Here is a 14695-nt window from a genome sequence, read left to right on the forward strand (position 1 = left end):
ATGGTGCTCGGAGAGGAGCCTCAGGTGGATTTAACAAAATGAAAACTCTGACGGAATGAAAGGCTTCCTTGATTTATTATCTCCTTAGAAAATTTCATACAATACGCGAATCGTATGTTTCCGTCGATCATAGTACCGAGCAATTTCGTTAGCGGCAACACGAATTAGTTATTCATCGATTCGCTAGTTCCTGCTATCGCGTACGGAACTATCGTGACGACCCAGCAACACTTCGTGTGTCGTATTTATTCACAAACTCGGCTTTAATTCTATGTCCCAGCTGTGGCAATTGTATCAAAGAACATTGAGATCGCAAAACGCGATCAATTCTTCTTGAAAGTAGAAAAGCTGTGAGACGCGAGCAACCATCGATGCAAAAAATTTCAACGCTTAACGCTCGCGTACACCGACGCCTGTATTTTTGGATTCACAGTTAGCTCGCAAATGTTATATCTTAACATTGCAGGAAACATACATACGTATCCCACTCGGACTTTGGTACCCACGCAATTCACTTGTATACGAGCCTCTCGTTAAACAAAATTTCCTCTACGACGATCGGTCGCGGAGCCGCGTCATTACACGCGTTTGGTCATTTTTCAATTCTTTTACGCACTCTATTCCCCACGCATACTGTGTAAATGTGACGAACAACACGTACATTTACTATATAATATACTCTTCCCTTCCATTCATCTTATCTAAAATTAAATAAAATCAAACAATTAGCTACGAGCGGTAATCGACGCGTTTATTTAAATAAAATAATAAAAAAAAAAAAATAAAAAAAAAAAAATATTAGACGTTGCTGCTGCAAGTTTGAGAAAATTTCTCAGCGCGCAGACCATTCGTCTTTACTTGTCTATAGTACAATAGTTACGAACGTCGAAAGCGTCTACGTAAATTGGCTCTTGCTCGGGAGACTTCTCCGAACAACGACGACTATGTGCGCGATAACGAATATACTGTTGCTAAAATATCAACTACAATAGCTGCGAATTAAAACGGTAACGTGCGGGCTCGAAAGACATGTTGCAACACAAACACTCCAAGGACAGAACCGAAGAATACAGAAAGTTTTGGTTTTCTTTTTTCTCTTTTTCATTTGAATAACGTTCATCTCGTGAAAAATGCGGTGGATGGTGTCGCGAACGAGTTCCTTTCGAGCTTCTCTTCTAAGAAGAGACTCGTGGTAATTAAAACGTACAGAAGATAAATACGTGGTTCACATGGATGTCGGCGACCAGAAATTCATTTCCCTTAACTCCGATGGTTTCGCTTGGAATACCTTCGAGTAGACGGTCGATTTTTCGGTGGACCTCTCGTCGGTACCTACGTAAGTAAGATTCTGCGACGATATGGATTTCTTTCGACTCAACGACCTGGGCGGCGGTGCCAGCACGTCTATGCCAGTCTCGTCTTCCTCGTCGATCTTCGTGGTTACGATTTCTCTGGACTGTCCCAGTATGCTCGCTAAGATCCAACTGCCATGGTATTTGTCGCGATCGGGTAGAAAAGGGCCCGTGAAGTAACGATTCGAACGTCTACGAGCTTTCGGCGAGCTGTCCGGACTTCCGATCGGCGAAGCCAACGGAGTAGCTGGCAAAGACTTGCTGCCTTTCTTCGGTGGTTCCTCGGCCGCCTCGGCCGCAAACGTCTTATTGAACTTGTTGGACATCATCTGATTAGCTACGTGAACGATCGATTTTCCACAAAGCGCTGGTTCGCTGTGAAATCCATCATCTACCCCTTGGGACTTTGCTTTCGCGCTCCCGATCGACCAGGTCTTCGAGATTTGCCTAATTTCTGTAAAAACGATACGAAACATTTAGCCACCACGATTACGTAATTAAAACAAAATTAACCAACATTCGTTTGGTCGGCGTATACAATTATACCTCGTACACACGGTGGGGGCAACAACTTTGATAACCTTAATTGTATCAGTTATTTTTAGACGCGTAAAGAAATTTCATTGACAAAAGTTGTACAATATTGAGAGGTCTATATAACGTGCTAATAATAATTTTGTCGTGGATGGATCATATTTCAATAATGACGTAACTGTCCTCTAGCGGCCAGGGTTGTTCGAAAAAATTCTGTAATTATTATTTCACCGCACCGACGATATACAAACATTCTATCGTTTTCTTTAGAAGGGGCAAATTTGATTTGCGAATAACGCCTACAAATGTTTTATCTGTCATCGAAATTTTTATGTTCGCTTCGAAGCGAATATAATCTGCTTAACTTCGCTAAAATCTCGTACAACCGACGGTAATCGATACCTTTGCTCGTCGAAGTCGGTACAAATGGTTGACAAGGCAAGGGATGCTTGCTAAAATCGATTTCCTGACTTCTCTTCCCGTCGGATGCAAGCTGCTCTGACTTCACATTATTCGTCGACGAAGCGATGCTTTGTTCCCCGAAAACTTTGTCGATTGGCCGAAACTCTTGCTGATTTGACAACGTGCTCTGTGTCTTTGGATACCGTATGTAGAAAAAGTTGTCGTCGTGAGACGGAGGGCTGAACGTACTTTCGTCGAAGTCGAATCTGCATAAAAGAAAAAGCATGATAGAAATTGCGCAGATCACGATGTTTAAAGTTTGCAAAACTTTATTCGAACAACAAATAATAAATAAAACCAACGTATATCGATTTACTCTTAATATATTCTTAATGATAAATACTTGTTTACCTTGTATCAGTTATTCGAAATTGTTGTGTAATTAAGGTTTTATTACAAAGATATGAAAAGACACTTAGAAATAATGTTAACACGTTGGCCGCCATAGTGGTCACCGGTGACCAACTGTATTAATTGTAAATAACGCTACTGTCGTTAGAAGTGCTATAAAATAATAGATGTATCGTTGAATTATCGAATACTTTTATTTTTCAGGTTATAATTATGAACAAATGTCGAACACATATGTTGTGGGAAACGTGGTAGTCAACGTGTTAAACGATTATGATTCGGATGTCAGATGTTGGTGATATAATACTTTGATTCATTTTTCGGAAAGATATACACGATTTTGATTTAATTTTACACATAAACGCTTGAAAATGCAATTTTTACGTTATCGTTATTTCGATACGCTCGTACATTGGTACAACATTGACTACAACATCGGTAACTTATTCCTTAAGAACGTCCGAAATTAAGTTCTGAATTTCATATACGGTGGTCGCAAGTGGGTCGAATAATTCACCACGATCGACAGTATATCGAATGATATTTTAATTTATTAAAGCTTTTCGTCGGTGGGAACCAATTTAATAAATATAGAGGATACTGTACCCCACGACATTTTCTATCTTCTCATATGTAGGGCAAACAATAAGACCGAGAATGTTCTATCGTTCAAAGTGACGATCGCAAAAGACAAACATGCTGATAATTGAAACATTTACCTTACGTGATTTCCATATCCAACTTAACCCACAAACGTCAAGGACATTATCCGGATAATTTAATTCGACATATTGCACGATCAATTAATCTCGAATCACTTGTGGGATTTTCGACGGACTCGGTTATTCGGTGCGTGCGTTACGGCGTACGTCACGCGCTCGACCAAGCGGGAAAGAAAACATTACTCGATCGGAGTTTGTTGCATAGACCGCGGATATACATGCTCTGTAAAAGCAGCAGAGAAAGAGCAAAGACAAACGCTGTACGCCGCAACGAAACCACGAGGGCGAATCCGTGAACAGTCATGAGTCCAAGATCTAAGAATAGCGACCGCAATGCTCGTGCTATGAGCCGTTTAGTCACGTTGGCCAAATTCCGCCTGTAAATATTCTCTCGCGCTCGAGAATGTACCAGAAGAGAGACGATCTTGCACGAGTGAAATTGTTTCGAGAACAAATCGATGGAACTCTCGATTTTCTTATTTATGAACTTAAGATGCTGTCGACTGCATTTAGGAAGGTCGACCTTGCCTTGTACCGTCGCGATTAGTTCAAATTCCCGATATTTATTCATCGATAACGATACTAATGATAATGTATCGTTACTAAAGTCTACTGTTTTGTACGTGCACAATCCACAGTAAAAAAAAACACACATCTACGATCGTGCAATAACTGGGAAAGTACTGTTACGTCAAAAAGATACTGTCGATTGCCAGAAAATGTTGATATTTTAGTTTATTTTGAGTATTTTGAATACAGAATTTCACATAATGCTAGAATGACCACAGTATACTTTATCTACATGGACATAAAATTGTTGTGACAAATATGTGACCTTGGTCACAATCAATCGATATCTTTCGAAACAATAAGGTACATATAATGCAACTTGGCTTCTTTTCCATGATTCTTAAAGGGCCTCTACGCAACAAGATTTGCCAAGGTTTAGGATCAGTCCCAAAGTACAAGAAGCACATAAAATGATCTTAAATGGTTTCAAATCCATTGCTTGTTGCGATACGTGTCTCCAGGCAAGTCGTAATGTTTGGCTCCCAAAGCATGTCATGAGTGTTACGCAATGTTACGGTACAAGGGATTAATGTTCAACAACCAAACACTAGAGCTCGACAGACGATTTTAAGAAAATCATACCTATTATCGACTTTTCCCTTCATCCATTGCGGTAATGATATTCCACTACCAAGAGATCTATCTTGCTGCCTTGTAGAGCCCATTTTGTGATTCACTGAAAGTTGCTTTCTTCCGCGATTTGACGATTTATTTACCTTTTGCTTTAGTTACTTGTTTTCGTTAGATCGTAACTCGATGCATGAGTTCAAAATACTGTTGAAAAATTATTCGTAAACAAAAAAAGGGTGTCTTCCAAAAAGCTTTCGGTACGACGGATCCTCTTCTAAGAGATCAACCTGCCTGTTGTTTTACCGACCTACGCATAAATAAAAAACGATACATGCATGGGTGTTTGCGTCTGTATACGAGCGCGCGTAAAAATTTATACGTTTATCGATACAGGCACAAACGAAATGCTCGATCGTAAAAAGAGAACAAATACACGTGCGTTTCATAATAAAACGTCTCTGCGTTCGTTTCCCAAAACATTCAACCCCTCTTTTTACGTACGAACATAAATATTATTATTCAAAACATCGCGATCATTTACGTTTGCCGTACAACGTATCATTAAAAAACACCTGCTCGGCATTATTCACCATTTTCACATCTCTTTGTATACTCTTTCGAGTAGAAGGTAGTTTTCTATTTAAGCGATAGACCAACGACGAATTTTATTAATTAAATTGTCATACATCAGTACCGATCGATGTATCAGAGATCAGACGTATAAACGATAAAACAAGATTATAAGCATCAAAAACTTTATGCGCGAAAGGATAATTATTTATGCGCTTCGCTTCGATGCAGGCAATGCACACAGCGTACTATTATTAAACACGAATGGTAATACAGAAACAAAACAGTTGATCGCACGCCAGCTAAAGAAAACAATAATAAAATGGATGTGGAAAGTGAAAAATAGCGTTCGATTACGGCTCTACGGTCGAAAATCAAGTTGTTTCGTATCGAAAAAAGCAACAATTTAGAAAAAAAAGAACTCCGCAACACTGTACAAACACTGCACCAACGGCACTTGCGATATTACGTATCGCAACGCCTGTCTTTTAGTATCCGATACAAACAAAATAGTTTCCTCAACGAAATAATGCGTACGCTAATCCACTATCTACTCACTCGATTTTTGCGGTACGGTGAATCCTCCTGTGAACTTAGTATCTCCATAACTGCGATATTTTTACAAGACCTTGGGAAACGACAATACTGCGACTCCGAAACTATACGATTACCCACTATTCACGATAATTGACACAAGCCCGTGTAACATAATTACGTCGTGTCGCGTCAAAGGAAAGATCAGAACTATGTATTCGTCAACGGGAATTTCCTGTTCTCGGGAAAATGAAAAGAATCTAGACGAATCTGGAGAAAATATGAAAAACACTATATCGACGCCGACGTCCCGAGCCAAGAAAATCTACGATAATTATTTCCGCGAAATATCTTAATTTATTTTTATTATATGCGTATAGATCGATATCAGAATATATTTATTATACCACTGTAACGAACAAATTGTAGAGACTGATAGCTAAGTATACAACCAACCAATCCGAGGGGTAGTTCTATCGCAAGACTATAGTATATTCCAGAAGATGCTGAAATGGATTCCAGTAAAATGACATGGCTTCGGTAGAATTATATTAACATTAGGCTATTTCCCAAATGCATACAAATACAAGTTATAATATATAATAATACATTGTAACATGTCTCCCTTCATAGTGAACCAATGAAATGTTGATTACGTGACAAGCACAGTTTACATTGAACTTCTTTGGCCAATGGTACCGTACTATATAGAATCGTGTCTTTCCGGTACTTGTATGTGTGTGTAAATACTCTTCCGGTAGTGACCGCAGTACCGACAGTCAACGGTGAGTTTGTCGCAATCCGAATCTGTTCCAATCGAACTTAAATAAGCAGTTTCTATGGTGTATTTTGTGCCCGAATCATTCCACTCGTCCTCCGACATTCGAATTAAAATATTCTTTTTGTATTAGAATACGGATAATAATTGTATTTTTAACGTCGACGAATTAGCCTCTTTGTTGTTTATGTTTGGAACAGCCACGTGATTTAACTGTCGTCTACCAAAATCGTAATTTGTTGCTACCGATTATTAAATTATGTTAAAGACTGTCTTTCTTTGCACAGGTAACCAGCAACGATGAAGTTCAACCGTCTCGTTACATCTTCGCGTAGAAAAAATCGAAAACGGCACTTCACAGCGCCTTCCCATATTCGTAGAAGGCTCATGTCAGCGCCCCTTTCGAAAGAACTTCGGCAAAAGTACAGTGTTCGTAACATGCCGATTCGCAAGGATGACGAAGTTCAGGTAGCGTAATTTATTTATTTTTTCGAGCAGTCTTGATAGCAAAAAGTTCGTTTCGTTGAACCGCGTTCTTTAAATTGTTTTACATTTCATTTTTCACAGGTTGTTCGTGGTCACTACAAAGGCCAACAAGTAGGCAAAGTTGTTCAAGTGTACAGAAAGAAATTTGTCATATACATAGAAAGAATACAACGTGAAAAGGCAAACAGTGCTAATGTGTACGTCGGTATCGATCCATCTAAGGTAAGAAATAATCTTTTCCTTACAACATTTCTCTCAAAATATAACCGATTAATTCCAATCAATGATGATCTAAACCATTCACGTAGAATGAGACACAAAGCTAAACAATGATGGCGATACACAGGGTTTTCTTGTGTGTCAACAAATTTGTTTCGCTTAGTCTCTTTAATGCAGAGAAATTGGCACTGATACTACTATTCTACATTATCCTTTACTATGATTCGTTCAAACTGTCTTCTAATGTATATTTTCTCCTTTCTACAGACTGTTATTGTAAAATTAAAGATGGATAAAGATCGCAAAAAAATCATAGACAGGCGAAGTAAAGGTAGACTCGCGGTATTGGATAAGGACAAGGGAAAATACACAGAAGACTCGACCGCAGCCATGGAAACTTCGTAAATTTAGATCGTATTTCGTTTGTGTATTTCAATAAAAACAACATTGAAATCAATTCGATTTTTAATAGTTAACACTATTCACAATGCTGGATGTTCTCGAAGCTTAATGTACCCAGAATTTGTATTGAAAATTATTTATTTAAAAAATTGAAATAACTTATACCAATAGAAACAAGAATACACGAATTGTAGTCTATCGGTTCGTCTCTGCTAGAATTCTTAGAACGTATACGAACAAATTAATTATATCAAGATAAATATTAATGGTAGCCAATATGTACTCTTCTGGGGAGAGTGTATGCATCATCAAACGAGTGTCGAAAATTATAAACATAGACATTATTATTGCCCCAGCGATGCCCAATGTCAATTCTAGTATGGTATTTTGGAGAAATATTTGCATGAAACCACCGAGCAATAAGATCCAAAGGCCAATGAACAACCTAGAAATGTAACAAAGAATTTTTAGAATTGCGATTAATGTAAGGATAATAGAGAAACAGAAATAGACGAATACCCGGAAATTGAGATTGATAGCTGTCGCTTGCTCTGAAACGCGTAGATCGTCAGCCCTACCACAACTGTTAATGTTAAAAAGAGTGCTTGCAGAACTGTAGTGACTTCATACATTGACACCAGTATTGCAATTGTGTAAGCTTTTGACAATGTCTATACAATGAAACAAAAGTTATTAACGCTTGGAATCGAAAGAATTTTTTCAAACACCAGCTTGATTACTCACAAATAAAGTCAATAGCATCAAGTTTGCTGGATGATCTCTCCTTTTTATGTATAGTGCGACTAAAGTTCCCATAGTCATGATAAATGACAACATTAATGTCCAAGGACTAAAATTGTGTGATTAAAAAATAAATTTTCTCATCTGCACACCATATCAATGTTAAATTTTATAGAAAAGTTCTTACTTTTCTTGTAGAAAAGTCTTAAGGGGTTGAAATGCCATAAATACTGTAGCTACCATTACAGTTATCAAAAGTTGAAGACTTAACAAGCCATACACCTTTCGAAGGAAACCTATGAAACGTGTAGCAATAGAATTTAAGTTGAAGATGCAATCTTATTTGATGAAAACTAGATTTATGAATGGACAATGATCCGTTTATGCTACGTTGAATTCAATTAACGACAATAATTAAGTACCTAATCGTATGTTAATATAATTAATTTCATTTATGTCTTGCTCCTTTCCACCGCCTTCAACATCTTCTTCTATCAGTTTCACTGAATCACTAGCCATGTTTTTTGTATCGGTAATCGGCATTCAACCCACTTTTTAAATAGTATCTAAAATTGTCTTCAACAGACACAAAAGAATAAAATATCAAATGAATCAAATAAAAGTAGCACAGAGTAACAACCAGAGGCAATGGTCGTTTTTAAGGAACGAAATCTACATGCGCATGTACACGAATTGACCTGACCGAAATCGATTATACGTGATACGTATCTACGTAACGACTATTAGAATAAGGTTTGATCGAAACGGTTTCCGGAAAAAGGAAGCACAATTGACAGTTGTTATCGTGGATTAATGTTATCGTTTTGATAATTTTATATCTCGTGACAACACTCACGAATTATTCTTCAAAGATTTTATTCTCCGAGATTTGCATAAAATAGGAGTGTAATGTTTTGATAAATCGTTTTAATTAATAGTTATCGGCGGTCTATAGAATAATATACACGTTTATTTTTCCTTAATAGCGAAAGTGGATTCGACACAGCTGCTACTTGGTTACTTTATTTTCGTTTAAAGCGTCGGTACTGATCGGTAACGATCGACATTTGTCGGCTGCACGTGACGATAAGTCACTTTAAACTTCCCCTTCGCAAACAGTGAGTAGTTTCAGGTAGTTTAATCGAAGATTATTACATTTAGATAATTTTCTCTCCAGTAATATTATTCCTTAGTTTTACGTATAAAGCACAAAACTGCGTTCTTATCTAAAAATACTCTTATTATATTACATTTCCTTATTAGACGAATTGGTTTTGTTACACGCTGCCCAAAAATATTGTCTCGTTAAATAAACTCTCAAAAATCGTATAAACGGGAAAAATTATATTTAGTACTTGAGTAAAAATTTACAAAAACTAATAGAATAAATCTAATAAAATAGGTTCGTATATCTCTTAAATGTTTCACGCTGAATTCTATTAGTCATTCTTATTTAAAAGATAGTATTTCTTTAAGCCTGCAAGACATGTGTATTTTATTTGATGAATTTTTATTGCTTTTTCTTAAATTTATGTTTTTTACGGCATTTCTCGGCATAGTTTGCATAGTCTGCACAGTTTACTGTCTCGTTTATACATTGACTTGATTTTCGTTTTTTATATATTTTTTCACGCGCTACAACTCTCATCACTGATTTAACATTAACTGAAAAGAAAGAAAAAATAGTAAACAGTAAGATCAAGAATCGGTGGATTTAATATATAAAAAAAAATGTCAATTTAAAATGGCATTGTTAATTTTGTCAGTATATACCTGTTTTGTAAGACCTGCGAGATTTACCATTATTAAAAACACAAGACATGCGATCTATATTTTCGAGAGCAACTTTATATTTGTACTTTCCAAGTTTTAATTTCTTTCCTTTTAAGACTAATTTTTCCCCCTTCAATCGTTTCTTTAACATCTATAAGCGATACAATATTGCGTTAGATTCATACAACTTTTTCTAACAACACAAGTTAAAAACCACTTACCTTAGAAGGAATGTCTATAAGAAAGATCTCATCTTTGTGTATATCCTCCCATGTAATGGAAGGTGCAGTAGTCTCAAAAACTAAATTATCGCGTTCTAGTAATTGTTGTAACTGTAAAGAAGAACTATGAAAAAGGACTGGAAGATGTAAAATACTACAATGGCTCGTAAGTTTTTCATTCTTCGTTCTTCGTTCCCCCTCCCCCCCTCTTTTTTTTCTAGTATTATTTTTGCAGGAATTTTTAACATGTTCTTTTGACGGAAGTTTAGAAAGTAATATGGAAAAATTGAAAATTGGTGTATTGCATACTCGTATCTCGTTATATGACTTTTCAGTACAATCTTTATTTATGTTATTATATTGAGGTTTCAATTTTCAACTAAAAAAAAACTTATGAGCCATTTAGTAACACGGCTTAAAATAGAAAACGAAATTGTTATTTGTACATTGTATGGTCTACTGCATACTGTTGGATCTTTATTTTCAGCTTTCTCGATTGTTGAATTTTTATTTATTTCATCATTATCTTGAAACGATTCGTTTGTAATTTTTGAATTATTTGTTGAAGAGTTTTCTGAAATTCTTTCATGCTGATCGTTTTTCGAGTAAGACTTTTCCCGAGTAGGCGTATACTGCGTCAAAGTATCATTAGAATCCGCAAATTTTAACGGTTGACTGAATTCTTCACTGTCGGGCGAATTTTTATTTTTGGCGCGTTTCTCATGTATCATAAATGAACATGAATTTTCTTTCTCTTTATGTTTTTTAAGCTTATAATTCCTGCGTGTTATATTTTTATCAAATTTGATCAACACAGGACTTCTGAAACTTATATTTTCATCTTCATTGACCGAGGAATTGCAAGATTCTTCAGAACGTTTGAGTAACTTGTCCCTCATATTTTCTGTGTTGCAACATGTGTCATCATCTTCGCTGAGGCTAGACTCGCTGTCCATAGTTAAATTTAATCTTCTTAATTGTTGTAAACGTCTCTTGCTCAAAGGTGACATACTGTCTTCCATACTGTTCTCTGTTTCCACAGATTTCAATGCTTTTTCATTGTAATCATATTTCATGCTTAATTCGGAATCTGTACAATCATCTAGTAGTGATGAGTTGCATGGTATGATTCTATACTTTTTATTAATAATTTCTGTACAAGTTACTTTAGGTTGCAGTCTTGTTTGCTTTTGTACACTGTCTTGTTGCTTTCTTCCACCATCTACAGTTTCAGTTGTAACCACTGTTGTATTTTGAGAGTCCATTTTACTTAACATACTGTGGTCATTGGATTTCATTTTATCCAATGTACCATGACTATCAAATAACATTTTATCTGACATATTGTGATCATCAGATTCCACTTCTCCCAATGTGTTATGACAAAGAGATACATTCTCTGATGTGCTATGAACATCACATACCATTTCATCCAATGTATTGTAATCATTGGATTCTACTTCCTTTGATGTGTCACGATCATCAGATACCATTTCATTTGATACATCATGACCATTGGATATCATTTTATCCGATGCATCGCAATCATTGGATACCATTTTATCTGATGTATCACAATCCTCTGATATCATATTATTTAACACATCATTATCATTGGACATCGAATTACTGTCAAGAGTTGTTTTTGCTTCAGAGTTATTTTGACAATCTAAACTAGAAGTAACTTCCATACTTTGACAAGCTTTTTGAATCTTCTTATGTCCTTTTTTATGAATTCTCTTTGCATGTACTGGGAATTCTTCTTCTGTATCTTCTTCAATTCCTGAATCTTTTGGGTGATTTGTACTGACAATATCCAAAGACTGTTGAGCTTTTGATTTTGAAGTAAAACAATTAGATTGATTCTGATCTAAACATGCTTTTATATTAGTAGAAGAATCATTATTATTTTGTGTTGTGTTACTGTCATCGAACAGAGGCATTAAATTTTTTTTTTTTTTTTTTTTTTTCTGCACTGTATTACTTTCACAGATTTTATCACAATCTTCCTCCGCTTGAAACCTTTCATCAATTTCATTTGTTACTAAATTTGTTTTTCTTATTGATTTAATGCTATTTCTTCTTACCTTTTTTGGTGGAGTAATACTGTGTGCTATGGTTTTTGAATCTATTACTTTAACAGGTGAGTTTATAATTTTCTCTGTAATACATGTTTTACCACTCGCCGACATTTTGGTTTTTTGATACGTAGTATCTTTAGCATTCTTATCAGGTGTATTTAAATTATGTTGCTTGTCCTTCTGGACATAGCCTTTTTGAAAAAACAATGGACTGGTATGACGTTTTTTTTTTTTAATGACATCCTGCCAACCTAAATTCACAATTTCTGAAGATTTATTCTTTGGCTTTTCGATACTTGTTTTTCTATTTACTGTATCGCGAAAAATATCACTTTCTTCCCCATCATATCCTATTTCGTAAGAATCATCTGAGGTTCTTGCAGACCTTCGCCGTCTCATATATCTTTTTAAAGATAACCTAGAATGGTATACATTACTGTAGTCGTCATCTGAGAAAGTAAAACTGTCGTCAGTTTGATTATCATCTGACATATTCCGAAGTATAGAAGTTTTAATTTTAATGTAGTTGTTGTACGTTATCATTTTGTTATATTGTTTAATTGCAATGTTCATTGCTTTAGTCCTGCGTTTTAATTTTCTGTATGGTATCAATTTGTGTGTCAAAGACATATTTATCATTCTATTTTCAACATTATTCGTTACTATTTCCCAGCCAACTTCGTCGGTCTCCATTCTGTACGAATATTTTCTTCGTGTTTCTGACAATTCAACTTTGAACGACTAACCTCACTTTCTTTGTATATACAGTAACAGCTAAGAAATATATGTATATATGTATATATCGTTTATAATGCCCAATCAAAGTAAACTATAAAAGTAAATATAAATCCTTTCTTTAAAGAAACATCAATAAAAAAACTTTGACTCAATAAATGAAAAAGTTTATGCACGGTCGCGCACACGCGTGCTTCTACGCATAACAATAAAATTTATTGTCCGTACAACTCGAAGGAGTAAACGTAAATAATTCTGTCCAATAGGTAAGAATCCCATTGGTCGTAAGTAGTACCGCCATATTGGCGTATGTTCTTTACGATTGGTCGAAATTGTATTGGTCCACTATATTAACAAGACTACGTAATGATTTCCAAACTTTTTGGAAGGCAACCCCCTAAAAAAAGAGTAAGTTCCCGTATCCAAAATAAGCGGAAGGTTTATTAGGATGTACATAAATACTGTTTGTATTCTTATTGCCTATGTATTCGATATCTTTATGTATTTTCTCTTGTTAACATAGCGCGTGTACAATTGTAAAATGATTTATATAAATAAATAGTACTTGTATAAATTCTATTGTATTTGAGAAATATCCTGTTGTCACACAATCTTATTATAATCAGTTGTCATCACGTAGTTTTAACCCATATCGTTAAGAAATGTCAACAAATATACTATAGTACATAGAATGCTTCTCAACGGGAGTCATATGGCCTCTCCAGTATGTTCTAATGTCCTAGATTGTATTTTTTCGGGGCTACGAGTAAGAGATTTAGAAATGGGTGCCACAAAAACTTTCGAGTGTACTATGAAGTGTATTAAAATTAACACATCGAATGCGTGGTGGACACCGGTGCCCGCTGCTAGTCTTTTCGTTCATGCCGCGTCGATCATCAATAACCGATACTTTACATCCACTGTTTTCTTAAAATGCTTACCAACAATAAATCCTAATACTTATAGATTTTATAATACCATTAATGTTATTGGGAATAATGTAAAATAATAAGTACGCCATTGAATTTGAAGAAACGCGTACTTTAATTAATGAAATCGAACAAGGCATAATAGAGCAAATGAAATTTCAATAAAATATCTTGTAGTAATCGCCGTAGATCGTTGTGAAAGTTGTTGATTAATTAAGATTTATCAGGTTTCGTTTCGTATTACCTTTTTAAGGCAAACAAGTTCATAGATTGAATCTGTGCTACAAAACAATCGTGAGCTTAAGTTACAATAATCGAAAAGGCAAATGTTAGATTAATTTTACGATAGACACACATTTCTTGTAATGTCATTGATATATAGAAATAATGAAAAGGAAGCATAAAATTGCCGGGTATTTAATATTCGTAATACCGATATGGTTGTTATGATACGGTACCAAAGAAGAGAAAATTCTTCGTGATAGAATTTCCGTCGTCGAAACGTGTATCCATACACCGGAAGTGTGTGAATCGATGAATATAGGTACGAACAATGATGTAAACGAAAGAAAGGTAGAAGTGGAGGGAGTGAAAGGATGGAAGCAGAAGAAAAGGAATAAAGTGACTATCAAAACATTTTATAATTGCCTCGACTTCTTGGGTAC

The 14695-nt window shown here is 35.5% G+C and overlaps 4 protein-coding genes across 9 annotated transcripts; 1 reads left to right on the forward strand and 3 right to left on the reverse strand.

Annotated features, from left to right (window-relative positions):
* Window positions 1-56: 56 nt before the first annotated feature.
* On the reverse strand, window positions 57-5905 carry LOC143346128 (uncharacterized). 2 transcript variants are annotated; one of them, XM_076773914.1, is made up of 5 exons: window positions 5690-5905; window positions 4574-4868; window positions 2289-2554; window positions 1208-1806; window positions 57-701 (listed from the first exon to the last, which is right to left on the reverse strand). In XM_076773914.1, the coding sequence occupies exons 2-4, from the start codon at window positions 4654-4656 to the stop codon at window positions 1226-1228; spliced, it is 930 nt and encodes a 309-aa protein (XP_076630029.1). In that variant the 5' UTR covers window positions 4657-4868; window positions 5690-5905; the 3' UTR covers window positions 57-701; window positions 1208-1225. The 2 variants fall into 2 exon arrangements, with proteins under 2 accessions (XP_076630029.1, XP_076630028.1); XM_076773913.1 differs by having other exon boundaries at window positions 57-1806; window positions 5690-5900.
* A 400-nt stretch (window positions 5906-6305) lies between these two features.
* Rpl26 (ribosomal protein L26) lies at window positions 6306-7605 on the forward strand. The gene is made up of 4 exons (XM_076773932.1): window positions 6306-6450; window positions 6731-6911; window positions 7011-7151; window positions 7416-7605. Exons 2-4 carry the CDS (start codon window positions 6744-6746, stop codon window positions 7551-7553), a joined length of 447 nt encoding a protein of 148 aa, XP_076630047.1. The 5' UTR covers window positions 6306-6450; window positions 6731-6743; the 3' UTR covers window positions 7554-7605.
* A 65-nt stretch (window positions 7606-7670) lies between these two features.
* On the reverse strand, window positions 7671-9327 carry LOC143346130 (protein lifeguard 4-like). 5 transcript variants are annotated; one of them, XM_076773921.1, is made up of 6 exons: window positions 9259-9327; window positions 8714-8867; window positions 8479-8587; window positions 8295-8400; window positions 8070-8221; window positions 7671-7995 (listed from the first exon to the last, which is right to left on the reverse strand). In XM_076773921.1, the coding sequence occupies exons 2-6, from the start codon at window positions 8832-8834 to the stop codon at window positions 7746-7748; spliced, it is 738 nt and encodes a 245-aa protein (XP_076630036.1). In that variant the 5' UTR covers window positions 8835-8867; window positions 9259-9327; the 3' UTR covers window positions 7671-7745. The 5 variants fall into 5 exon arrangements, with proteins under 5 accessions (XP_076630036.1, XP_076630035.1, XP_076630034.1 ...); XM_076773920.1 differs by having other exon boundaries at window positions 9148-9317; XM_076773919.1 differs by having other exon boundaries at window positions 8714-8866; window positions 9111-9317.
* Window positions 9242-14605, reverse strand: LOC143346121 (uncharacterized). The gene is made up of 4 exons (XM_076773900.1): window positions 10732-14605; window positions 10286-10396; window positions 10065-10215; window positions 9242-9956 (listed from the first exon to the last, which is right to left on the reverse strand). Exons 1-4 carry the CDS (start codon window positions 13057-13059, stop codon window positions 9802-9804), a joined length of 2745 nt encoding a protein of 914 aa, XP_076630015.1. The 5' UTR covers window positions 13060-14605; the 3' UTR covers window positions 9242-9801.
* Window positions 14606-14695: the final 90 nt, after the last annotated feature.

This window comes from Colletes latitarsis, chromosome 10 (assembly GCF_051014445.1).
Source record: "Colletes latitarsis isolate SP2378_abdomen chromosome 10, iyColLati1, whole genome shotgun sequence".
In the NCBI taxonomy this organism is placed as follows: domain Eukaryota; kingdom Metazoa; phylum Arthropoda; class Insecta; order Hymenoptera; family Colletidae; genus Colletes; species Colletes latitarsis.

Coding starts and splice junctions, on each gene's coding strand:
- LOC143346128 (XM_076773914.1), bottom strand. CDS start 4,656: ATGGGCTCTACAAGGCAGCAAGATAGATCTCTTGGTAGTGGAATATCA. Junction 2,555..4,573: donor AAGGGAAAAGTCGATAATAG/GTATGATTTTCT, acceptor TCTTTTATGCAG/ATTCGACTTCGACGAAAGTA. Junction 1,807..2,288: donor ACCGACTTCGACGAGCAAAG/GTATCGATTACC, acceptor TCGTTTTTACAG/AAATTAGGCAAATCTCGAAG.
- Rpl26 (XM_076773932.1), top strand. CDS start 6,744: ATGAAGTTCAACCGTCTCGTTACATCTTCGCGTAGAAAAAATCGAAAA. Junction 6,912..7,010: donor GCAAGGATGACGAAGTTCAG/GTAGCGTAATTT, acceptor CATTTTTCACAG/GTTGTTCGTGGTCACTACAA. Junction 7,152..7,415: donor TCGGTATCGATCCATCTAAG/GTAAGAAATAAT, acceptor TCCTTTCTACAG/ACTGTTATTGTAAAATTAAA.
- LOC143346130 (XM_076773921.1), bottom strand. CDS start 8,834: ATGCCGATTACCGATACAAAAAACATGGCTAGTGATTCAGTGAAACTG. Junction 8,588..8,713: donor TTATATTAACATACGATTAG/GTACTTAATTAT, acceptor CACGTTTCATAG/GTTTCCTTCGAAAGGTGTAT. Junction 7,996..8,069: donor CTATCAATCTCAATTTCCGG/GTATTCGTCTAT, acceptor TTACATTTCTAG/GTTGTTCATTGGCCTTTGGA.
- LOC143346121 (XM_076773900.1), bottom strand. CDS start 13,059: ATGGAGACCGACGAAGTTGGCTGGGAAATAGTAACGAATAATGTTGAA. Junction 10,216..10,285: donor TTATAGACATTCCTTCTAAG/GTAAGTGGTTTT, acceptor TATCGCTTATAG/ATGTTAAAGAAACGATTGAA. Junction 9,957..10,064: donor TCGCAGGTCTTACAAAACAG/GTATATACTGAC, acceptor CTTTCTTTTCAG/TTAATGTTAAATCAGTGATG.